Source organism: Vanessa atalanta, chromosome 15, assembly GCF_905147765.1.
Source record: "Vanessa atalanta chromosome 15, ilVanAtal1.2, whole genome shotgun sequence".
Lineage (NCBI taxonomy): Eukaryota > Metazoa > Arthropoda > Insecta > Lepidoptera > Nymphalidae > Vanessa > Vanessa atalanta.
This window is the reverse complement of record NC_061885.1, coordinates 5713235-5739491: the sequence shown is the minus strand read 5'-3', so window position 1 is coordinate 5739491 and position 26257 is coordinate 5713235. Positions and strand designations below refer to the sequence as shown.

Genomic DNA, 26257 nt, shown 5'->3' with positions numbered 1-26257 from the left:
TTGTTTAATTTACTTTGAGATTAATGAAAACAACGATCTTACTGGTATATATATTTAATACTATATATTAAATTTAGCACATGTATTTACATTATTTGGCGCTAATTATTAATATGATTGTTTTAACGAATCAGACTAATATTAGCAATAATTATTATTTTATTACACTGCATTACAATGAACTTAAATAACTTTATAATATATTATATATCTTAATATGAATATGACAGTCGAAATGAAAAAAAGTGTAATATGAAAAACAAATAATAAAGCATAACACTTTAACCTCATGAATCCTGGGAAATATCATTAAATAAGTGATTATAAATTTACAGATAGGAAATACACTTTTTTATATCATAAAAAGACGTTTTAACGAACTAATTTAAAGGTGACTGAATAATCTTGGTTATGTTTGCGTATCATTAATTAAGATTAGATAAGAAATGATTTTGTTTTCAATGTTTATTTGCGTATTAAATAAGGTTATTTAAATTGTTCATGTTTTTAAATGTGCTTTGCAATTATTTGTATAGTGCAAATTCTTACATGACTGTTCATTGGTCGACTATGACTCCAGTTGTTAATTTACAATTATACATATATTATACGACGCAATAATGAAGGAACTTACTGTAATAAATAAAATACCTTTGTAGATTTGTTTACTTTATTCATTAAATCTATATTAATGACAATTATATAATATTAATAATTAAAATATGGAATTGTTGACTTAATGACTAAGTAGACACTTATTCAACACAACACTGAAAGTATTTTAGTTTTAAACCAAACTCTTCCACAATTCTTCGTTTAACTAAGTAATTGTATTCGAAAAAGATTTTAATTTAGGACCGATTTTTTAACTTTATGTGTTCTTTAATAGAAGAATAAAATTGTTAAGATTACAATCGAATTCTTTACATAAAGTGGCAATTAAAAAATCAGCCCTTAAGACATCAAAATGACGTGTATAAAGATTACTACACACCAGTCCCTTATCAATAATTGGAAAGTTATATTAATCATTGCGAAAATGACATTATTTGGCCTGATTTAAAAATGTTGACATTAATATGATAGTATGAAAAAAGTCGTAATATTCTTAGCACATTTAACTAGACATAACATAATACTACCGAATACACCGTGTTTACTTAGAATCTAGAGTAGTTGTGTGATCTTCGTGGCGGCCGCCCTCGTGATCGCATGCCGCGGCCTCGCGTCCCGCTTTCACTGTCTGATGAATATTAATTAACATGATTTCTTTACACATATAAAATACATTAGCTTTGACAATGAATTTATGGGGTATTTATATAAAAAGTAATTTGGTGGGTTTGATAATTATCATATCTGTAAAATGTAGTAGCACTGTATACATGAATTATGGTAGTGTCTGTTTTACAAATTTCATATAAAATGCGATGATTATTAGATCCATTTCTTTTTAGCGCGATGCATTCACAACAGACAGACAATATATTTCTCGATGGTTTAATGACTGATATCATTGTTTATTGCGATATTTGTGGACATAAAGGAGTTTCATTATATACGAATAATACGTGTGTTACAAAATTATGAGAAACATACTTAAGGATTAAATGCATCTGTTAATAGTGTATTTAATTATTTATCATATTGCTTAAATTATGATAATGTGTGATATTGCCCTGATTATATAAGAGTAATAATTAAGAGCTTCTATGCAACCCAGCGAAACGGAAATCACTAATATCTTATTTGGATTTATTCCAATGGAACATACAGGTGTGACTCTTAAAATTACAGGTATTCAGCGTTGCAGACGGTTCTCAGGTATGTAACTTTAAGTAGAATTCCTTAGACAAGCCTTAATAGTTAACTTAATGTTTCTCGAATCTTCAATAATTAATGAGACGCCATCTCTTCCGGTATTTATTTATTTAGTTACCTAATGCCTTAAGAAAACTTACCCTTAAGACACATTTCTCTCACATCGAAGATTCTTTCTCCTCTGAAGTCCGATATAAAGTAAACATATATATTTATATAGTAAGTATAAACAAAGTAAGGTATATGCTGAAATTTTACTGTATTTAGTCTGCTATGGTTTCAAAATATTTTCAAACCACATCTGACTCATATCATGCTCCGAGGCTTGGTGAATGGGTTTTTAGTGTACGATAATATTTAATGTGATCGATAGTACCGGCGGCGCGCATCCAGCGCTGGTGCGGCGAGTGCGGCGTGTGCGGCGCGACGGGCGCGGGCGCGGGTGCGGGAGCGGCGCGACGCGGCGCTGCGCTCGCCTCCGCCTCGCGACCTTCTTCTGCCACCTAAGAGTCACAGTTATTATTATTTATTACCTATTTTCTAAAATTCTTGATTAAACAGAACCGATAAATGTTATATAAGGTATGTATGACTAAAGGAGGTTGTCTCATTGTAATTTCAAATCAATGATGACAGAAAGAGAAAAATCAGTTGTTAACTAAACACTCGGTAAATAATGTTTATGAGTAAATCTTTGTTATAATAGCCAATTATATAACTTGTACAGTTGAAAGTCAACAAGTATTAGCTCCATGCTATTTTATCATCTATATTATCTTGTGTTGAATAATATGCCTAATTTACTTTTTTTTTGAAGAAATGATTCAAATTTATAAATCAGCAAGGTTAAAAATATCTAATTTTATAATAGAAACGAATACCGAAACGGATTTTTTGACTTTGAGGAGTTGGAAATTTGGCATTATAAGTTTATCTTTACTTCTCGTCTTCATGAAATAATTATCACTGACTCTATCAGGCAGGCTACCACTGAATTTCATGTGCTTAATTTGTATTTATAATTCATCTCGTGCTCGGCGGTGAAGGAAAACATCGTGAGGAAACCTGCATGTGGCTAATTTCAACGAAATTCTGCCACATGTGTATTCCACCAACACGCATTAGAGCAGCGTGGTGGAATATGCTCCTAAACTTCTCCTCAAAGGGAGAGGAGGCCTTAGCCCAGCAGTGGGAAATTTACAGGCTGCTAATGTAAAAAAAAATGACTCTATCAATCTATCAAGGTGTGTTCTATTTTAACAGGCTTAATTCTAGGTACTAGTGTGATTCAATAACATTAATTTTTATCACAATAAAAAAGTATTACAATAGTTTTACCTATTTGACACCTCTTCACCTTCAGTGTTAAGCACTTATCTTAATGACTCTAACATTAGCAATGAGTATGGGTGACATAATATTGTTTCGATTAGATTTTTTTTAGCAATTCTTTTAAATCCAACGAGTAAATGGTACATATTCGAAAGTGGTAAAATGTTGTATGTAAAAATAATTATCAGGTAAAGTTATTCCTGATGTCTTCCTGATTTATTTCGTTTACGGCAGCCACTCCTAAAGAAGAATTGCGATCAGATATAATGGCAAAACACGACACGAACCGAACAACTTATTACGATCATTGAAAAGATAAAGCTAGGCTCACCTGATGAGGCGACGATGGTTCGCTTCCCTGTGAACTGACGGCGGCGGCTTCTTCCTCTCCGCGGGATTCTTCCCATTCACGATTTTCACCGCCTTCACTTCCTGTGTAAAAAAAATATATACTTGTTGAAAATCCGGCTTCGCTCGGGTAAAATAAATAAAACTAAACAAATGTGGTTTATCATTAATTCATAATTTATTGTGGATAAGTTTCCATTGAATTTACTAAATTATTATTTGGAACACGTTTACTGACCGCAATCGTAAATGTCAAACATGGCCGCCCGTTGAACTAAATGTCTTTGAATTTTATGGATTTAGTATAGAAATATCTCGATTATACGAATTTTGTGGATATATGTTGTCAACTGAATAATCATTATTTTTTACTATAATATTGCGGACAGGTTTCTTTCGGGATAATCGTAGACCTGTACGAAATTATTAATATAGATAGAGAAGATTTAGGGTACAGTTTTTATTATTTGCATCTGGTTCCACCAAGCTGCTACAAGCACGCTTATAAGACACAGCTGTTCAATTGAGACAGAGCTGCTGTCCACCCTCAGTGGTGGAATCATTTCTTCTTATTTATATAGAGCCAAATATATACTAATTAATATCTAAGATATTAGTAGTTAAATAGTTTTATTAATTATTTTGATGTCAGTTTTTAAGAGACATATTATATGGAAATATGTAATCAAAATCGGTTTACAATTGGCGATGCTATCGAGGAACATAGATACAGAAACAAATATGTATATCCAAATTGATAAATGAAAAATGTATGCTCTGGTTTCAATTTGGTACATGTTGGGTTTAAAAGTTATTAAGCGAGTAATTTGTTAAGAGGACAGTTCTTGCGGAACGCTAAAATAGCGCTTTCTATTTTCAAAATATCTTAAAACTGGAGCATTGATTATGGATAAAAAAATACATTCAGTATGTGAATAGATAAATCTCAAGTTTCACCGCATCATATTTATAAAATATATATCAATAACTTAGTAAATTCATCGTCAACATCACTCCAAATACTGAAATCGACCTTTTCTATTAACATTTTTAAGCTATTTAGCGGCTAGTTTATACATGTATTTTTGGTTAAATGGGGACACAAAAGTGTAAATAATAAATTCACCATGTTCAATTTCTATTATATCACACAATATTATAGTAATTTTTATTTAAATATTGCTTACTTTTTGGCTTTCGTCGTCCATACTATTTAGTATGGAGAAAATAATTTCACGGTTTTGACTTATTATTCGACATTTCTGTCAATAAATTTTCAGTCCAGTTCAGTCAAGGTGAGAGCACGTCAGTTTTTATTTCGAGCCGAGTCTTATAATTTCGCGAAACGTCTACGCACACATAGATAAGTTAGCATAAGGGTGGGGCGCGAGTGTCGTTTGATGCAATTGATAATTTTTAATTTTTTATAATAGTTTTGGACTTTTTGTAACAAACTATAATATATTTGTTACACTTAAGTACATAAACTAGGTAAATGCGATAATTAATCACATAGTAAGAAAATCAAATCTAAAAAGTGTACGAAGGGTAACCTCTTTCCCCTAATGTCGAATTAAAAGTACAAAATTGTAAGAATAAACATAGTGAATACCTGAATATACCTGAATGTAATGTAATGTTTGCACTATCCTGCTTATTTTTTTCTCTAAATTCGAAATTTAAAACAAACGCCAACTCATACCATTACTCATGTCGTTTAGTTCATCTGGTTAATTTCTAATTATTTAAATGCTTTATTAAAATAGTGCATAGTGCTAAGAAAAAACGGTTGATATACATTCCATTGTGTATTGATGCTATACTTAGTACCTTTCATGACCAGATACCGTCAACGGCCCACCGGCCCTGATTTTTGTGTAATATAAAATAATTTTAATTGAATTATTTCATAAAAATACGTAATTAAATTTTTAATAATAAAGACTTGTTTAACCAAGAAAAAGTATTTTGTCTTTAGTTTTTTGTTTGTTAAAAAAAATATTTGATTAATATTTACCTATTTTTATTTATAAAATTTATGTTCTTTACGCCCTAATTCGGTATGCCTTCCAACCTTAAAATATCCAGAAAATATTAATTGTTTAGTTAGACAAATGCGGTTGAAACAATAAAAATCATAATGTATATTAAGCATCTTAATGCACTCTGAACGCACCCTATGCTAACAAATAATTTATAATTGTGTTTGCGAGTGACAACCTTATAGCTAATACATTACTCGTAATTAAATGTATTTTAATAAATCCTACGTTATGAACGCGCAATGAAAATTTAATTTATTTGTTGCACTCAAAACAAGCAACTAATTCTGTCCGGGGATGCGTACGATACACTGCATAATGCAACTGTATTATTGGAAAGTACCTATGTGTGTGTTCTAAATTAAATTCCCACGCTTACAAACTACGCTCTTAAACAGCTATTTCTTTATTTCTATCATTATTGAATTGAGTCCTGAACAACATTTATAAGTAAAGTTGTAATGTTTTAATTTGGTATAGACAATACCAAATATGAAATGAGCCGTTCTTAGTATAGTTTTCTTTGGGTAGTGATAAAAATTAATAACAGTGTATTTTACATCACAATAAATCCTCAAAATATCAAGGAATATGAATTGCACTAAATCTGGGAAATTGATCGGTAAGGAAACTAGTATTGAATGAAACACATCGTCCCGTCATCGTCGGATCTTAATACATTTACGCCAACTTTAAAAAATTTAATCCATCCATTCAATTTCTCATAAATTATCACAAGATCCAGGATGTAACTTTTGTCGATAACTCAGTCGTATCGTCAGTCAGATCGTAAATATAGCTCGCCAGTATAGACGCGCGTATAAGAAGGAATCGGTACGAACGCGTGTGGTGTGCGTGCGGCGGCGGCAGCGCAGCGGCGAGGTCGGCGTGCGTGTCGTGGTGCGACGCGGCGCCGCCCGCCTCCGCGAACGTGAAGCGCGCCCCCGTTGCGCCCGCGCCCTCCGCACCCGCGCCGCCCACCGGCGACACCACCGCTTCGCCGAACCTACCGCGAACGAACAAGTATTTTAACATATTTTTTTTGTTAATCATCAACGAGAACTAAATATGTCTTACTCCACCTAATATTATATCTAAGAAATACTAAATTACATTCAATCAATAATAAGTAATTACTCTACTCGACTCTCTATTTCAAGATAAAATATTTATCTTGAAATTGAGAGTCGATGGTTTTATTAGAATTTTTTTTATCGGTTATAAAGGTTTTTTTATCAGTTATATTTTATAATCACAGTAAATAAATATTCGTACCCGTCATTTCGTCTAGGGACGTATAGCGTTGGAGTGGAAGGAACTATGCTGTCGTCGCCATCGTCGCCACCGTTCCCACCTAACGATAAAGCTCCACTTGCTGAAAGTTAAAATTATGTTGAACAGAAATACTTAGACAGTTGAATAAAATATGAGTGATAGCTACGATCTTATCCCAGAAAAAAAAAAAACATTTCCAATCCATGTCGCAATTAAATTAATAAACTTAATCAAAAATTTTACTACTATTATTTAAATAAGATTTAAACATGGATTCTAGGGACGGCTTGTGGTCCAGTTTTATTGATATAATCGTTTAAACTTTGGACAGTCAATATGAATAATTTACTTACGAAAAGCGTATTTAACTTGATCGATGATATAAGTTCATATGTTCTAATTGTTCCAACAGTATTAATAAATAAGTGGTATAAACTATCAATAGTATCTTGCACTAAGAACATGAAACCTACGCTCGGTGCCGCTGCTGATGGCCTCCATCTGCTGGTGCGCGGGCGCGGGCTCGCTGTCGGGCTCAGCCGCGGCGCCCGAGCCACTGTCGCCCAGCTCACCCTCCTCGCCCTCGTCGGCCACGCCGCCCGCCTCGGGGCTCTGAGCCGGCGAATCCTATGTCGCATAGAGGTACATTGAGGGTCCAGACAAATACTTTTATGCCCAGGCTTAATTAATATTGTACCGCAGTTCGTCGCTCACTAGTGCAGACGATGCGTTATACTGACAAAAACTTAGCAAAAGCGGAATAATTCACGTGGTTTAAGAAGAATACCTGGCGAACGATATTTTCTCCATCGTCCCCTTCAACTTCTTCCTCCTCTTCACCACCTTCTACATCCTGTTCTTCCTCCATATCTTCTTCATCTTCCTCTCCCTCCTAAAAATATTCCCTTTAACTTTCGATTTCATATGTAAACCTTTTATATAATTCATATGTATGACTTTATATTGTAACGTTTTTATAAGAGTGAGCAAATGCAGTAACTAATCTGAATGCAGATTTAATTTACATATCAATCAAGTCTTACAACCTAGCCAAAAAAGCTCAACATATAGTTAAAAGTCTTTGTCTTGTCATTTGTATATTTTTGTTTTACCCTATACATAGTGCCGGTGCATCGCTCGTCGTCCTCCTCAGAATCTACTACAATTACACCTTCATCGTCTTGATCACAGCGCGACGAAGTTGGCACCTGATATTCCACCTCTACCGAACGCTCGAAACCCTGTCGAAGTTTTATTTAAATAAATAGTTGTTAATAACTGAAGCCGTTATTATATTATATTAACTAGCAAGCCTGCCCCGACTTCGTATGGGTAAAATCAATATTTTGTCTTTTATTTTTGATAAATGAGATGTAAACATTAAATCGATCTAAAATATAACAAAAATAATATGCAACATAGTAAGCTAGCCTACGTCCAACCTGAAACTATAACTTAAATTAACATGATAGTTGCATATTAATAGAATTAGTAGTTTTTTTGTTAGGCCGAAATAAACAAACAAAACTTATTTCATGAGTAATATACAACAATAAACATTTAAAAATTGGAGCGACTTCAAAATGCAGGTCGTATAATTTATATTTAATTTTTTTTTTTAATTCGCGGAATCCTTCGTCGATCGATACAAATTTCTCTACAGGAAATAATTATGTTAATTTTAAGTCATGTTCTGTTACCATAGTTCGCAAATTGTGTGTAGCTAAACGGAGCAAAGCGACAAACGTTCACCTTGCAGCACATCTCAGTTGTAAGGTTGTAATTTAACTTTAACAAAAAATAGTATTGTTATTTTATACGCGTACAATACTTCATTTGTGATTAATATTAATTAATGCTATACGATAATAAATACGCCTAAAATATTGTATTTATGGTTTTATACGACAAGGTAACTTTTATCCATTGGAGATTTTTGTAGGTACCGTAACAACACTAATTTTGGAAGTGCGATCAAGATCAAATGTATTTTTATTTCACTAAGATTATTTTAAGTTAGTGAATAAATAGTCTAAATAAATGTAAAAAAAACATACTGATCACAAGGCACAATTGGAAAATATTTCTGCGAAATTTTGACCTTAACTAAGAAAATATTAGCAACGGGTATATCTACCAACCCACTATAATATATATAGGTGTACCTATGAATTAAGTATACTGAGAATTCCAGTGACAATAAGACTGTTTATTATCTCGACCCGGGAATCCGAGATTCAAGAACATTGAACCCTGATCTGCTAAATATATTTCACACCTGTACCCTCGTTCGCTTCGCAGTCACGGGTCGCTGTTGCAGACGGCGTTTTGGCGGGCGCGCGTCGGGCGGCGCGTGCGACGTGCTGACTCCCGGGAGCGCGTGCGACGTGCTCACACCGGGCGCCGCGTGCGACGTGCTCACGCCGGGTGTCGTGTGCGTGGTAGTCACGCCGGGGGTCGTTTGTGACGTGCTCACGCCGGGCGCTGCGTGCGACGTACTGACTAAGGGCGCAGCGTGCGACGTGCTCACACCCGAAGTTTGACCGCTTGCCGTCGATGCGGAGGTCGGGCTCGCACTTACGGCTCCTTATTTCAAAATACGACAAATATTAAATATGATTTAGCATTATTATAAAACGTAGTACTTTATTTTTTTATGAAGACCTTCTGGCAAATGTCTGTTATAATAGGAAAGACCGACAACTTAGAAATTTCATTAGACTAACGATGAAATAAATACGCACCAGTGAGTTGCTGTGTAAGTGCCGGTTGTGGCGCAGCGCTGGTGACCCCCGGAGCTGCAGAACTGGCAGATGGAGTGACTACGGAGCCTGAGCTGGCACCAGTCGGTTGCTCTATACGGGGCATTACTAGGGCCACCGCCTATTTGACATTTTTGTATATTAGTCAAATTTCATTGAATTTAAATATATTAATCACGAAGCAACAATTTAAATGTATACATTTCCATAATACTGCTATTTTTATTGTTATAATGATATTGTTGAAAGCAGCTAATGTGCTTTATTTATTATTATTATTTTTATAGTAAGAACCTGTTGTGGTGCTTGGGAATGTGAAGAAGACTGTGCTGTACTATCACTAGACCCCGAACTGCCCATTCCGACTTCACTTGTATCCATATCCTGTAAAAGGTAAAAAATCATAAAGTTCGTTCTATTTTTTTAAATGCTGTATTTCTATACATTAATTTGATTCGATTTGATACTCTTTAATGACTGATTGGCTGTTGGTTTTATGCCATATTACAGTTATCTCATACAACATGCCTAGGTAAGGGAAATTAAAATAAAAGCTTTCATGTTTTGGTCTGTAATTAATAATGCAATACAATTAATATCTTTTTTTTAGCCGTTGTAATGAGAAATGATTGAGAGGACATTGACATTAAGAGTGTAAAGATTTTTTTATGGTAATTTAAATCCAAAACAAGGATATTTGATCATTTCATATCACTTTAAATCCCAACTAACATCAAATTAGCCACAAAAAACTATTACAATTTATATATTCATACTCATAAAAACAACGATTGTTGGTACTTATTATGTAATTATTATTATTTTTTATGATATCCGTAGGCGGACGAGCAAATGGGCCACCAAATGGTAAGTGATCACCACCGCCCATATATAATGGCGTTGTAAGAAATATTAACCATTCCTTACATCATCAATGCACTACCAAGCTTGGGAACTAATCAAAAAATCTAATGAGTGGGTGGTACCTACCCAGACGGGCTTGCACAGCCCTACCACCAAGTAGATTAGAAGTAGTATTAAAAATATTATCTATCAAAAACCATACCACAACATACTATTCCATAAAATAATAACAACAGCAATTAAAAATCGAAATGTTTAATTTTATGCGCTTGGTGAATTATTGTGAGTTTTTAGTTTAAGTTTCACTTAAAATTTAAAAATATCTTAAGCATTTACTTTACAAAATAACGCGAATTCTAAACGATCTATAAATGATTTCTTGAATAAATTAATAAATTGTACCTGAGTAGACTCTGGCGGCGCGACAGAAGCAGCGGAAGCGGTAGACGCTATGGCAGATCTAGGAAGTGGTCGCGACGAGGATGCAGGCATGTACTCAGTACTATGTGCGTCGTGTGGGGCTGTAGGACCTACTTGTGCCATAGGTCGGATTGAAGCTAATGGCGTCTCTCCGCCGCGCCGACTTGCCGAAACACTTTGCTGTGCTACACCTTATAGGATCATAAGTTTTTATTAGATACTTAAGAAATTAATGGTTTAATATTTACTTAATATAAAAAATATAACAGAGACTTACCGGCCATTGGTTTAATATTAGCCGTTGGGGGATCCGTAGTAGTTTTCTCAGTTGTGGCTTGTTGCTTGGATGCTGATGCTTGATTAGCTAATTGTCTTTGTAGAATGTTAACTTTTTGCATAAGAGATTCAACTTCTCTATTTCTTTCTGCTTGGGCTTCTCCACGTTCCTTCTCTAAACGTGTTAGACGTCCTTCATATTGTGATTTTATAAGTTCTAACCTAGCATCTTGCTCGTCACGAGTACTCTGTTCAATAGTCCCAATTTTGTTACGTGATTCATCTAATTCACGGCTAAGTGTATTCTTCAATTCCGTTAATTGAACTATTTTACTTTTAGCTTGCTTTAAAACTTGCTTTGCCTTTTCTTCTTTATCCATATTAGCAGTTTTTAGTGTTTCAAGTTCTTGTTTCAGTTTTTCATTGTTTGCTTTTTCTAATGCTAGCTGAGCTTGAAGTTCATTCAGCTGATCTTCAATTTTTTTATTACCTTCAACTAATAATGCACTAGCTGCAGCAGCTTCACCTTCATTCTTTTTCTTCTCTTCTTCAACTGTTTTTACTAGTTCCTCATACTGAGCCTTATATTTTTTAGCAATCTTTCGGATCTGCATCTCTTTATTCTTGATATCATTAAGAGAAACTTCTTTACTAGAAAGATCTTCGGTTAACTTAGTATTGATATCGGTAGCAGAACTGTATTCCGATTTAACTTTTGTTAATTCTTCTGTCAGCCGTGACATATCATCTTTGAGCACTTGTAGTTCCTCTTGCAACTTTTTGTTTTCTTCCATCAAGATATTTTGTTGTCGGGAAAGAAGACTATATTGTTCTTCCAGCTTAGATTTTTCTACTTTAAGAGCACCCAATTCTTCGTTAACTTTTTTAAGATTTTCTTTTTCATTTGTTAACATTTTGGCAAGAGTTTCTCGTTCATTTTGTAGTCGTTTCCAATCTTCAGGGCTAGTTTTATTGGCACGTTCAACTAATGCATTGACTCTTGTTCTCCATCTTGCACAATCAGCCTTTAATGAAGTATTTTCAGATTGTAATGTTTCATTTTTAGATGTTAAGTCTGACATTACGTCCTGTAATGGAGATAATTGATCTTCCAAAGATTTAATATTAGTTGTTAATTCTTCAACACGTTGAGTTAAAGTGTCACGTTCTTCACGCAAAATTTTATTGCTGTCTAGCAACGCATTTAATGTCTCAATTTTTCTTAAAATATCAGATTGTTTATTAACCGTTACCATACTTACTTCAGACTTTTCTCTTTCGGAAGCTAAAGTTAATTTGCAATCATCCAATTGTTTTTCAGTAATTTCTAACTGGGATCTCAATCTCATAGTTTCAGCTTGAAGGATATCGAATTTGGCAATAGTGATATCTTTTTCCTTCCGTAAGAATTTAACTATTTGGAACAGTTGTTCTGAGGACTTACCGTCTTCCTCGTTGACAGATATATTCATATTTGAATCATTAGCAGATTCATTCATACTTTCAGAACGAGATCTAGAAGCATGAGACACGGATAATTGTGTTCCAAGTGCCTGAATTTGGTCATGCAATAAAGAGTTTTGACTATTTAAATCTTTAAAACGCTGAACCAGCTGCTCATTTTCAGCTGTAAGAATTTTTTCTCTTTCTATCCATGACAATCGTTCTGTTTCCATTTTTTCTATAGTACTATTTTTCATAGCTACAATTTCGTTTAATTGATTTTGTGCTTTGGATAACTCATCTTTTACTTGTGATAATGTTTGAATGTCTGTAGAATGTAATATCATTTCGTGAGTGTACTTTTCTTCTGCTTTTTGAACAGCTGCTGATAAATTAGTAATTTCAGATCGTGCAACGTCAAGCTCTGTTTTACAAGTATCAAAGCTATTTAATGCATTCTTTAATTCTTCTTGAGCAGCTATTAATTCATTTTTCAAAGAAGTATTTGCATTGGTATATTCTCCATTCGCATGTAGTAACAGCTCTGCTTCTAATTCAGAACATTTATCTTCAAGTTGTTGAATTTTTTTACTATTTTCAGTTAGTTTCAATTCTGTTTCCAATTTGTATTTTTCATATTCCTCATTAAGAATTCTTAATTCCTTCTCGGCACTTTCAGAAATGTCACAATATTGCTTGATATGTTCTTTAGCAGAATTCAGTTGTTCAATAAGTGATTTTATCTCTATATCTTTGTTGACCAATTTATGCTCTAAATCTTTTACTTTTTTAACAACATCAAGCGATCCATCCGTGTTAGGGTCTAGAGCTATTTTGAGTCTTTTTGTCAATTCTTCGTTGCTCTTACTTTTTTCAGCATAATCTTCCCTCAATTGTTGAATTTCGTTCCTCATGGCATCTGCAGCATCTTTCTCTTCTTGCATGCGTGATTTAGCAGTTTCAGTTTGTAGTTCTAAATGAGATGCTAGCTCTCTAAACCTGTCTTGCTCCTCTTGTAGCCTCCTTCGAAGAGCTGCACATTCCCGAGTGGCTTCATCTAATCTTGTTTCTATTCTAGCACGATTTTCTACTTCAACACGTTCTAAGCTTGCTTTTATTAATTCTAAATTTTTTAATAGTAAAGATTGTCCTTGTCTCTCTCGGTTAAATATCTCTTTTTCCGTTTGTAATCTCAACTCAGCGTCTTTCAATAATTTATTTTCTAGCTTTAAGTTCTCAAGCTGAATTTCTGCAGCTGCTAGTTTTCCTTGTGAATTTAATACTTCATCTCTCAAATGTTGCAAAGAAACTTCATGTTTGGCAATTGTAGCATTGTAGGCTTTATTTTTCTCCTCTAGTGAGGAAATCTGTTTTTTGTAAGTTGTTACATTTGTTTGTAATATTTTTAATCTTTCATTATTATATTCTGATGTTGAAGCGCATTTACTATTGGCAGCTGTCAGTTTAGCAATTTCTTGTCTCATATTGTCAATTTGTTCGAATAACATTCTCTCAGTAGTAAGTTTCTCTTCTTTATAAGTCTTGTGTTCTTCCTTTAATAATTCAAGTTGTTTTTCAGTTTCTCTATACTTCGCTTCAAAAGATGAAATATCGACATTCACCGGTTTTTGGGTATTGTCTGGTGTTGTATCCATGGCGTATGATTCACCCTTTTCAATATCAGAAGTGTCATAGAGAGACGACGTTTCGAGGCGTTTACCTTTCATATGGTCGTGATACAGTTTTTTAAACATATCACGTTGTCGGATGAGCCCATTTACCATTTTTGTTTGTCTTTCCTGTGCCTCCGTTAATTCTGTAACCCTTTGCTTTAGGGTTTCAATTTTATTTTCCATTTCACCACTTTCAAATTCTTCTTTGTGTCTTTCAAGCTCCTCTTGTTTATCTGTTAATTCACGAATCATTCTTAAAAGCTTCTGGTTATTACTCTGCAGCTCTTGAATATCTCCAAATGTGACTAATGTTTTAGATATGACTCGGGAACAATTTAAATCAGACGAATTTCCAGGATTTGATGTATTGTGCGATAAATCATGATCTCCATTAAGAAGTTCTCCTCGGTTATGCTCTATCTCTTTTAGTAAGAAACAAACTTGCCGTCCTAAGTCAGCCAATTCACCTTTTAGTCTATTGTTTTCCCTAGTGAAATGGTTAGCTATTTTCGAACTTTCCTCATAATCTTCTCTCAATCTATTATTTTCAAACACCAAATTTTCCATTTGTTGTGATAAAGCAGTATTAGCTTCAACTGCTACTTCATAGTCTGCTTTCTGTTTATGTAACATAGGAACTTTATCTTCTAATTCTTGTACTATTTTATTGATAGTCGCATCAAGACGCCGATTCTGCTCTTTTTCTTCATTTAAGTCTTCGGTCACTTTTACTAACTGTGAATAAACTTGAGTTAAAGACATACCTGACTTTAACAATTTACTTGCAATAGCTGCAGATGGTGCTATATCACTAAGAGCGGTTTCTAATTTTTGAGCCGATGCAGCCTTAAGTAGATCATTAGCATTTTCTAATTCATGCTTTAATGAAGCAATTATTTCATTTTTTTTCTCTAAAATTTCTTCATGGTCCATTTCACTCTGTTTATATTTTGTTTCTAACTCTCCGTATTTTTCAGTGGCTTCATTTAATAACTTTTGCAATTCAGCAATACCTTCAGTTAACTCAGTAGTTTTTGCTTCTGCATCATCATTCATAGTTTTAAACAAATCAGCCAGTTTGGTTTTTGCATCTAATTCTTTTTTGTAGTTTTCAGACATTTTATTTTCTATCTCTCGCTGTTCCATTAAACGTTGTGTCAGATTTTCAGCACGATTATTTAAATTCTTTCGAATTTCGTTTAATTGTTCTATAGTCTCATTTGCTACATTTAATTCTTCAAGTTTTTCAGTAAGTTGTGTCTCTAAGCTTACCAATCTGCTAGTGTTATTTAATCGCATTGTTTGTAATTCGGAAGTAAGTCTATTGACTTCTTCACTTAATGAAGTTATTTGAGAATTAAGCAGTACCCGCTCTTGTTCTAACCGTTTTTCCCGGTATTGTAAGGTTAATTCTTTGTTTTGTATCTCATCATTTAATGCTAATGCTTCACATTTAGAATCGATAGCAGCGCGAAGTTGCTGTGATAATGATGTTTCAGTGGCAGTGAGCCTTTCAATCTCGGCATCACGTCTTTGTAATATTCTTGTCAAGTCATTTCTTTCATCAACAGCTGAATCTCTAGAACGTTTGAAGGTTAAAACTTCATTTTCTAGACGAGAAATTTTATCTTGGGCTTGTTTCAATTCATTATTAAGAGATCCAACTTGTTTTTCAAGCTGTTCAATTGTTTCTTCAGCTGCCAAAAGTTTTTTAGCAGCTTCTTCATACTGAGTTTTGTATTCACGAATAGTGGTACCGGCGACTGCAATTTTTTCATCTGCAAACAAATATTTCATTAATGCTTCGCGCTACACTTGCCTTGGTGTTAAAAACTATCCAAATAAACAAATTATAGCAGGAATTGCATCTGTTATGTTAGCATAGTAAGATTGCTTTAAATTAAGCGTAAGCTTGAAATAAATAAGAATTATATATCAATTACATTACATTAATCTCCAAATTGTATTCAAAGTTTGATTAACTAATATTGCTTTAGTCTGAAAGGTCATCAGTCATTATTAGCCAATGATCGATTAGAAAACAAATTAATTTTCAGTATTTAGTCAGATTAATAAATTTATCATTCAGAAACTGAATTCAAACTTGATTAGTGTATCACTGTTGAGCATCATAGTTAAATTTTATTTAGGCAGTATCCAGCTAGCATACTGCATATAGAGTACACTCATTGGTTACTCGGGTACTTCATATTTATTTGTCACTTCAGTTTGTGTCTTACAAATTTGGAGTAATGAATTGTTTTCTCAGTAACAAAACTGTCACTCTAATAGTATCTGTATTATTCTATATTGGTGGGAAAAAAAAATCTGTACATCTGTAAATATTTACATCATTTATAATATTTTAAATCACTAAGTGCTAATACCCATTAACCAATTATAAAATCACAAATTAAAAGAAGCAATGCAAAGCGCTATGAATATCTAACATAAACAGATGGTAATAGTTTAACATAAAAAATTAAAAATGGAATGCCTATCGCAGAAATGATATAAATATATTTATCAAAGAAAAAAATACTTAGTAAAAGTTTAATTTTAATTAACTGTCAAGATTTTGGTAAGCCTTGGCACTTAATTACAACTCATTATTGTCATACTGCATTCGATGCTACTGCACTTCATTCACTACATTAAGCATTGAAATATCATGTTATAACCTAACTTTAACATTGTTTTAGATAAGATTTTTTTTAATAAAAAATATATGTATATAAATTTATTTAAACAGGTGTGAGAATATAGCTTTATTATTGGTTAAGATTTTTTTTTTTTTATTTTACAAGTGATGTGATGAAAATACTTTAAATGAGTATGAATGGCAGAAAATCATTAGTTCCCAGTAAAATCATTTAATATGCTATTTAAATATCAAGGACATATTTTATGTGTTCAACATAGTTAAAAGTTAGTTGAATTGAAGTGAATGAAGTGTGAAAAGCATAAATTTAAAATAACAACCACACATAATGAGCATTTAATGAAAAATATTTATTTACTGTATTGTACACCACCAAAAAATAGTAGAGAATAAGCTTAGAACTAATTAATGTGTAGTATTATTACACAAATCTCAAAATAAAAAATAATTAATTAATTATAAAAATGACTAGTTTTGTTTGGTAATTAATATATTTACTTATTACTTTATATAGACATAGTAAGTGAAAATTTAAATTTAAATAACCAAAATTTCTTTAAGTTGGCTATTACGAGTTCTTTTTAAATCGTAATTTTTACAAGACTAATGTTATATGGATATCAATTATTTGAAGATACCATAGTTCAGAAGTTTAAGAACAAGAAACTCAATACCTAGTTACTCTTTTATATCAATGTAACATATACTTGTTATAATCATACATAGAATTACATTTATAAATCCTGCATGAAAAGCAATGAATACTATTTCCAAACTTCTTTATTATTTATATAATATAACAAAATCAAATACAAAATTTAATAACTATGGGAATGGTAATTGTGTCTACTTATCGTTATTTTTACAAAAATTCAACTGTTGATTGTTAATACAAATTCTAATACATGACAGTCTTTGCAACATAGCTGTGTAGTAAGAGTGAAGCGTAAGGTAGTTTAAAAAAATATATAAATAATCAAGGGCAGTAATTTATTTATGTAAAATAAAGTTTTTCATATATAAAAATTGTCAATTTTTTAATATTTTATTATTTAATCAGCGGCATACACGTAGAAGTATAGCTACAGTAATAATATTTATTCCTACTATAAAATGAAAAACAAACTCGCATTACGCCCGAATACAATTTTGATGTATTTAACTTATAAATTTACAGCGTAGTGTATCATAGAAAGGTATTTTATAATGCATCAATAGACCGGCACTTACCTATTTGTGATTTACTAGTTTCGCATAAAGCTTTGGAGGTCAAATATTCTTCAAACTTTTGGTCAATATATGCATTAATTTTATCTGCAATGGTGTTTGGTATATCTGCGATTTCATTTTCTGATAAAACATTGTTTAAGTGATTTGTTCCACCGGCTTCCACATTCACGGCTTCCATTTTTCTTGCAGAACATGAGTACAAAGCAGAAACTCAGAAAATTGTATTCATTGGTGTTGCCAGCTGCCAAGTTGCCAACGTTTTAATGAAGATAATTTAATTCGAAAAAGAAAAAAAAGTATTTAATAAGGAATCTTTATGTTTTGATTATGAACATTAACATTTTGCGATTAAATAACGCATCTTTATTATTTACATAGGTAATAATTATGGTAAGACTTCGTTGTAGGGCTTGGTGGAAAGCAGTCTGATTATATACAAATCTTCCATCAGATATTCTCAGAGAGAGATGGATTATGTACTTTTTTTTAATTTATTTAAAATTATTACAACCACTTCTTAGCACTAATCACGACCACAATCTATACATTGTTGTTTTTTTTTTTTTTTTACTTTAGATTAGTTATTAACTGTGTTCGTCTTGCATTACCCTCTAATCATGTTAAATTATTTATTATAAATAGGCCGAATAACTAATAATGACCGTTATTCATACACACTTCGAAGGAGTTCAGTGCATTACTACGTGTTAACAAAATCATAACGCCCACGATTATATAGTTACGTTTATTAGTTATAGAAAGGAAGATAAAGTTTCACAGACTAGAATTTTACGAAGAAAATAAAACAGAATTCTAGCCTAGAAAGATAACCTACATATGATTATAAAATTCCTAAAAGTTGTTAGAAAATTCAGTAGATACAATAAGTTATTGATTAAGAGTACCGTCAATGAAATGTTAATTATGTACATAAAAAAGTTTGTTTCGCAATATAAAATCTAGTTTTGGTTAGAAATCTAATAACAAAGTCATATAATAATTTTTATGAGACTATTGATGATTTAGATAAAATGAGAAGTAAAATTAAACGCACAAAACCATCTGGGCATCGTTCTAAATATTATATTTTTCATAAATGTTCTGATAAAATGTGCTTAATTTGTGTATAAATATGGTTTAAGTTGGCATATTATAAATATACACATAAAAATAGAAATGTTTTTCAATAATTATTATGTTTATGGGTAACACATATGCAATTGTTATTGCTTTGAATACTGTATATGTATAGTGTATGTATACCCTATAGATCCAACACATTATATTCTCTTTGCTTATTATATTAATTGCAAAATTTATGATCTTATCTGTATTCTGCTCAAATAATAAATATAGTATCCATTTCCTAATTTCCAAATGAAACAGAAATGGACTCAATTGAGGAAGAACAATGTTTACAACAGTGTGAAAACTATATACAAAACCATAATATACAATTACTGTTAAAAGAATGCATCGTTCAACTTTGCTTGCATAAGCCTGAGAATCCTATAGTCTTTTTAAGGCAATATTTTCAAAAGTTAGAAAGAGTAAGTGCAGTTTTAATATAAACAATAAACGTTTCAAGTAGCAATTGTTATTAAAGTACTTATATATAACATTAAATAATTAATTTTATTCAATCGTTAGTGTTATGGACCCAAAGATTTGATCATTTGATACTTGAAGTGACAGCGAACTCAAAATAGAAACGCGCAAGATTCTCGAGATGTGATCTATTTAGACTATAAATATTATCTTAAACCTATATTTAATAACTGCGTAACTTTTACTGTTTTCGTAGGAAAATTTCGCGTGCCTAACCTATCGTGATAATTCTGTTAACATTCTTATAATATTCATATTGGTTTCGATAGAAGTATTAAATTTTTATATTCTTTGAATGAGTTAAAGGAGATTTTCTAAAATGGTAAGATAATATAGAGCATAGCTTACTTATACAGTAGCCTTAAAACCGAAGGATTAATGAATGAAATAGTTACTGTTTATGTGATACCTTCTATTATAACTGCTGCATTTTTTCTCATTGCTTATTGACAAACTATTCAATAAATATATAATCAAATACTATATTTACAACTAAGTTATTTATTTTAATGTTACATTACTTTGATTTGCTTTTGACCATGGTGTCTTCTGGCCCATGTGCACCCCTTGGCATATCAATTATATTCTTAAACATATATTGTATAAGAAAGTCTATAAGACTAAGGTAAAACACATAATTTTATGAAGGTCACCCACCAGATAAAAATAGAACAGAAAGAATTCTGTTTTTACACTTTAGTTTTATGTTTTCATATAGTTAATTACTGATAATTGGAAAAATATATAAAAATATTTGTTAATAACATATTAATTGTAAAGTACTACCTACTTATCAAAAAAGTATTTGTTACATAAATTTAATTAATAATTAAGTAAAAAAAGAACTGTAGCTTTGTTTTATATCTATATTCATTCACAAAAAAATAAATTACATAATATGTATAGGAACTTTAAATGTAGGAAATATGATTAATATTTTAATGCAATATATCATAATTCATTAAAATAGAGTTGTATGTTTATTTTGTAATAAATATGTAGAATATTTTCCCATTACACTACAATTTCTAATGGTCATAATTTGATTACCATATTAATATATATAATATGTATATTATTTAATTTAACAAATATAAAAATGAATTACTATACATTTATGTTTAATTATTATGCCTTTCGACTAAATTTTAAAGTATTTATTCTTAAACTGCTTTTTTTCAGGAAGTGTCTTGAAAATTTAAATAATTGGCATTGAAATAAATTAGTTTTAATTACACTATATTATAATGTTTATTGTGTACTTTTATCACACTATGTTCATAAATAATGTTAAAATAAATTAAAATAATAGAGTGCAAATAGTTTAATATATAAGGCAAAGTTACTTTAGAATCCTTTAATGCTTCTAATATTATTTTCTCATAATTAAGCATTTTGAACTCACTATGATGTATAATTTTAAGAGAACTTCAACAGTATATAAGCGAGATACAGAATTTTAGTTGGTGTGATAATTAGAAAACACTTTCTCTGTTGTGACAAGTCACTTGCAAAACACTTCAAACGGTCCAGTTCCTCTATGTATTTCATGTGTATTTTAAGGAGCAAGTGAAAGCTGCAGCAGCGGCAGCGGCAACTTCCGAAGGAGAGGCAGATGGTGAATTATCACCTTTGCCTGTGCCTGGTGGGCAGTTACCACGCAGACGTGGAGGCATTAGTGCTGAACCAGTTACAGAGGAAGATGCAACAAGCTATGTTAAAAAGGTAAGCATGGACAATATATAGTTTATTTATGTTTGGAAAACTCTGATTGATGACTAATATAACCAATTTGAAATTCAAAAGTATTGGATTATCATCCCAATAATAATAACTGAACATTTATATGTTATAATAAATACTGTCATTTTAGCGAATTGGTCTGAGGAGATTAAAATAAAATAACTGGTCAAGATTATTGTGTATTGTCTGTATTGCCCATTACCAACTGACTATTAAAACAAATTAAATTGTTTAGTTTAAATCTCATAAACTTATCTAGTATAGTGTCATTACCAATATGGAGTGTGCAGACCATACATAATAAAATTGAAATAATGTAACTCTTGGTTATGTATAAATGATGACATACTAGATGAAATTAAAATCAGTGATAGAAAGTCAATCGTGTGAAATAACTCTGGTAGTAGAATGCAGAAACATCCTTACATACATACTATTAAAATCACAACTGGGGCTACGATTTTGCATTTGCATTTTGAATAATAAATCTTAGAACTTCTTTGTTAACGCTCCTTTTCTCGCTCACTACATCTCGTTGTAACAGCATGTGGATTTTATCAAGATAAATGCTAATATAATTTAAGACTAATTAGTATCATAACTACTATCATAATTCCAAGATAATTGAATTAGATAACCTAAACTTTAAAAAGATAATCAAAGCTGTTTATATCATCATGAAATATACAGTAATAACCAAAAATATCTCTGAAAAATCATGTGGTTGATATAAGACAATATAGATCTGTATATTATAATAAAATAGTCAATAAATGAAATATAGATCAGGTCAATCATCAAACTGGCAATCCTAAATAAATGAATTCATTAACCTGTGTTGAAGATAATCAGTCCTCCACGAAAGTCTAATTAATCGAAATTCATCAGAAATATCGACTAGATAATTACAAACTATATTAGGAAACTTTAGTTTTATGTGAATATCTTAAATAAAGTAAAAGATTGTTAATTAAATAAAAGTGAAACATAACGGTCACTAAGAACACCATAATTTGAATACAACAAGTTGGTTAGATATAGTTGTGGCCGTAAAGTTGCCTCTTTTAAGATAGCGCGTTGAGCAATTTCTTGGGGCTTCAGTTCAGTTCAGTCGCTACATTACCCCAACATGAGATGCAGTATACAATGAGAGATTGGCATAATGCATAATACACTTTTCGAATCAGTAAAAAATGTGCATCATATTAAAAATATAACGTTTTAAAAATATAAAGTAATTCATCTCATACTCGGCAGTAAAGGAAAACGTCCTATAGAAACTTTCAAATGTATCTGAATATACATGGTATTCACCATCTCAGCTCCGTGTAAGGCTAATAGGCTCCAATCATCCAACGTTTCTTAAAAGAAGAGAAGGCCTTGACCCATTAGTGGGACATTTACAGGCTGTTATTCGTGTTTGTGCTAATTATATTTTATTTTTTACATAGGTGGTGCCAAAAGATTACAAAACTATGGGAGCGCTATCCCGAGCGATAGCATCTAACGTGTTATTTACACACTTAGATGAATCAGAACGCGCGGATATGTTCGACGCCATGTTTCCAGTACAATGTCTGCAAGGAGAAACTGTCATAAGGCAAGGGGACGAGGGGGACAATTTCTACATAATCGATTCTGGTGAAGTTGAGGTGAGTGCTTATTTAATTTATTCTTATTTCTTATATAGGTGGATAGACGAGAAATTTAGCCTACTGTAGGTAGGTAGGTGATCAACAATACATTTAAACGTTGGCGCTGTAATTAACCCAATGCGTCATCAAGTTTGGAAACTAAGATGTGATGTCCCTCGTGCTTGTAATAAGACTGTCTCACTCAACCCTCAAAGCGGAACACATAAATACTAACTAATACTGTATAGTGGTAGAATATGTGATGAATGGTGGAGGTGCCTTCCCAGAGGAGCTTGCACAGAGGCTTTTGCATTTATACAATTGATAATTTCCATTAAATGTGCCATAAAAACCTTTTGGGACCTGAGATGAGGGCATGACTTTTGCGTGCTTTTGCATTGACTGCGACCTAAACGGAAACGTCAAGTTACAGTTAATAATAATATAAGATTTTTCTATTTAAGATAATTTTCGAGGAAACTTATCATACAGTCTATATCACTTTCTATGTGGTTATGTAAGTGAAATTTTGGCGATACTTATGTGATTCCATACTAACAATCATTAATATTTGTCTTATTTTATGCACATATCACATAAAATAAAATGACCTTCCGCAAAATTTCGATTCGAGTCAGGTAAACATTTCAGTCCACTTACAAAATAGCCTAATTAATTATATACTTGAACCTATATAAACGCATCGTGAACGTGGGGAAAATTGTATCAAAAACCAATCAGAAGTCTTTGAGCTTATCGCATTTAGATAGACAGACGCGGCGGGCGGCTTTGTAATCAGAATTGATAATTCGAGTCCGACCGCCAGGTGCTGGTGAACGGCGAGGTGGTGACGACGATCGGCGAGGGCGGCAGCTTCGGCGAGCTGGCGCTGATCTACGGCACGCCGCGCGCCGCCACCGTGCGCGCGCGCTCTCCGCTCAAGCTGTGGGGGCTGGACCGCGACTCCTACCGCCGCATACTTATGGGCTCCACCATCAGGAAGCGCCGCATGTACGACGAGTTCCTATCGCGTGTCTCTATTCTAGGTCGGTTCCGATGTTTTAACAAACGGATAAGTAATCTTATTGATAGTAAACTCACGTGTTAGGTTAGGTTAGTCCCTATGTTCTTTTCTGTACCTCTAAGAACGTGTATACCAGATGATGATTGGTTGAGTAGTTATAACATAAAAGCATTTTAAAAATAATGCTCACTTTCACTCTTAAAATATTAAGTTCGAGTAGAAAATATGTTGCAGCTTGTATTTATTAGCATATGTCGTGTACACATTATAGTTTGAACAGTGTTAGCTTAGAAAGCACCCAAACCAAAATGTATCAGCCTGGCTATGGCTATGGCTGTGTTATCTATATAAGCATAATATAGAACATCTCTATTCTATAACTAACAAACTAGTTTTATATCGAAATTCCATTGTTAATAATTCATAATAAGTATGGGGTTACCCTATGTTTCAGAGAGTCTAGAGAAGTGGGAGCGTCTCACCGTGGCCGATGCGCTGGAGCCGGTGTCGTTCAACGAAGGAGAAACGATCGTGCGACAGGGTGAGCCCGGTAACGACTTCTACATCATCGTTGAAGGTAATATTATATCTCCCTCGCCGATTACTAGATCATACCGTGTATACAAGCGTCCACACAATAGTAAATGCTCGATTTGAACCTCGAAAATGCGGTGGCGTAGCCCTGCCAGTGTAATCAATATGGTTACCTGAGGCGCATGTACCAAGCGCACGAGCTCTCGTTTTCCCTATTACGCAAAGTTCATTTATTTACCCAGTTACTCCTCTGTAAACATGCGAATCATTGCCAATCTGTGTACTGGCTTCTCTTAAAATTATGCTTGACAAACAAATTAATTCATAACAGCTATAACTAAATCAAATTTATTTTATTCAAGTTGGTTCTTACGAACAATTCGAGTCGTCATTTCAGATGATACTATAAATAGACCTGCTTTTTGACATCTTTTATTTTCTTCTAATACCTCGAAATTTACGGCCATCGTCGACACTAGCTCCATCATATCATTTAAAAAAGATAATCGAGGAATTCCTATTTTTTAAGTCGGTTAAACATTAAAAATAGCCGTTTCGCTTCTGTCAGTCTACAACTGTTTTAACGTCGAACGTCGACAGGCACCGCGGTGGTGCTGCAGCAGCGCGGTGCGGGCGGGGACGCGGTGGAGGTGGGGCGGCTCGGCCCGTCCGACTACTTCGGGGAGATCGCGCTGCTGCTGGACCGGCCGCGCGCCGCCACCGTGCGCGCCGCCGGCCCGCTCAAGTGCGTCAAGCTGGATCGCGCGAGGTACAGTCTTCTGAGTCTTCCGAGTCATCATCTTACGAGCGGCTTTATTAATAATTTTCATGATTGGTTTCGCAAAAGATAGTTATATTTTCTTGTAATATTTTCAAACAAATAATAGAATATTTTTCCTAATAAGAGTGACGATGAAAGTATTTTAATAAAATTTCATGTTTTACAGGTTTGAACGAGTTTTGGGTCTCTGTGCTGACATCCTTAAACGAAATATTGCACAGTACAACAGTTTTGTTTCTCTATCGGTTTAACTTTTTATTAATAAAAATAATGTATAAAGATAAACCTAAATTATCCAACAGAAATGAATAAAATTGTTATACTAATTATAAAACATAATGTTGGAATAAATAAAAAATATTTGTGTAAATAAAATAGGTGGACACAATTCTATTTCTATGTTTTGCACTACTTCGAATATCAAGATAACTCTCACTAGGTATAAGTTAAAAGTAATATTGCTTATTTTTTAACATAAAATAATATTATGATTAATTTAGATGTTGCATTTGTTTTTGCGGTACTCTATTCAATGGGAGCTATCTTTATTAAATCTTAACAAAATAGACTTAAAAATATTTATTGTCACTGTTATTTAGTTATTAATATATGTTCAATATAGTTTGGCCATCAAATCATATTATTTATAAGCATTTGACTTAATTTTATTGTAGATACAAAAAGATTCTAATTAAATGATTTTAGTATTTTTCATTAAATATCAAGAATTTCAATATATATATATATATCAAACAATAGTGTTAAATTATTATTGATTTTATGTT

General features: G+C 32.6%; 2 protein-coding genes across 5 annotated transcripts; one reads left to right on the top strand and one right to left on the bottom strand.

The window, feature by feature from the left end:
* Nucleotides 1-272: 272 nt before the first annotated feature.
* LOC125069597 (nucleoprotein TPR-like) lies at nucleotides 273-18364 on the bottom strand. 3 transcript variants are annotated; one of them, XM_047679147.1, is made up of 14 exons: nucleotides 18149-18364; nucleotides 11142-16034; nucleotides 10847-11049; nucleotides 9875-9964; nucleotides 9563-9701; nucleotides 9097-9404; nucleotides 7931-8059; nucleotides 7606-7710; nucleotides 7292-7445; nucleotides 6819-6918; nucleotides 6386-6549; nucleotides 3485-3585; nucleotides 2198-2324; nucleotides 273-1243 (listed from the first exon to the last, which is right to left on the bottom strand). In XM_047679147.1, exons 1-14 carry the CDS (start codon nucleotides 18324-18326, stop codon nucleotides 1161-1163), a joined length of 6774 nt encoding a protein of 2257 aa, XP_047535103.1. In that variant the 5' UTR covers nucleotides 18327-18364; the 3' UTR covers nucleotides 273-1160. The 3 variants fall into 3 exon arrangements, with proteins under 3 accessions (XP_047535103.1, XP_047535102.1, XP_047535101.1); XM_047679146.1 differs by having other exon boundaries at nucleotides 277-1243; nucleotides 9103-9404; nucleotides 10847-11055; XM_047679145.1 differs by having other exon boundaries at nucleotides 279-1243; nucleotides 10847-11055.
* Nucleotides 18365-19413: 1049 nt separating this feature from the next.
* Nucleotides 19414-26118, top strand: LOC125069142 (cAMP-dependent protein kinase type I regulatory subunit). 2 transcript variants are annotated; one of them, XM_047678529.1, is made up of 7 exons: nucleotides 19414-19698; nucleotides 21320-21481; nucleotides 22951-23151; nucleotides 23960-24179; nucleotides 24612-24734; nucleotides 25292-25460; nucleotides 25639-26118. In XM_047678529.1, exons 1-7 carry the CDS (start codon nucleotides 19537-19539, stop codon nucleotides 25721-25723), a joined length of 1122 nt encoding a protein of 373 aa, XP_047534485.1. In that variant the 5' UTR covers nucleotides 19414-19536; the 3' UTR covers nucleotides 25724-26118. The 2 variants fall into 2 exon arrangements, with proteins under 2 accessions (XP_047534485.1, XP_047534487.1); XM_047678531.1 differs by lacking the exon at nucleotides 19414-19698 and adding an exon at nucleotides 19817-20078.
* Nucleotides 26119-26257: the final 139 nt, after the last annotated feature.

What these genes read in the sequence shown, in the direction of transcription:
- LOC125069142 (XM_047678529.1), top strand. Translation starts at nt 19,537, where the DNA reads ATGGACTCAATTGAGGAAGAACAATGTTTACAACAGTGTGAAAACTAT. An exon ending in ATTTTCAAAAGTTAGAAAGA is followed by an intron (nt 19,699 to 21,319) that starts GTAAGTGCAGTT and finishes GTGTATTTTAAG; the next exon opens with GAGCAAGTGAAAGCTGCAGC. An exon ending in ATCGCGTGTCTCTATTCTAG is followed by an intron (nt 24,180 to 24,611) that starts GTCGGTTCCGAT and finishes CCTATGTTTCAG; the next exon opens with AGAGTCTAGAGAAGTGGGAG.
- LOC125069597 (XM_047679145.1), bottom strand. Translation starts at nt 18,326, where the DNA reads ATGGAAGCCGTGAATGTGGAAGCCGGTGGAACAAATCACTTAAACAAT. An exon ending in CGAAGCGAACGAGGGTACAG is followed by an intron (nt 8,060 to 9,096) that starts GTGTGAAATATA and finishes AAACTTCGACAG; the next exon opens with GGTTTCGAGCGTTCGGTAGA. An exon ending in AACCATCGTCGCCTCATCAG is followed by an intron (nt 2,325 to 3,484) that starts GTGAGCCTAGCT and finishes TGTGACTCTTAG; the next exon opens with GTGGCAGAAGAAGGTCGCGA.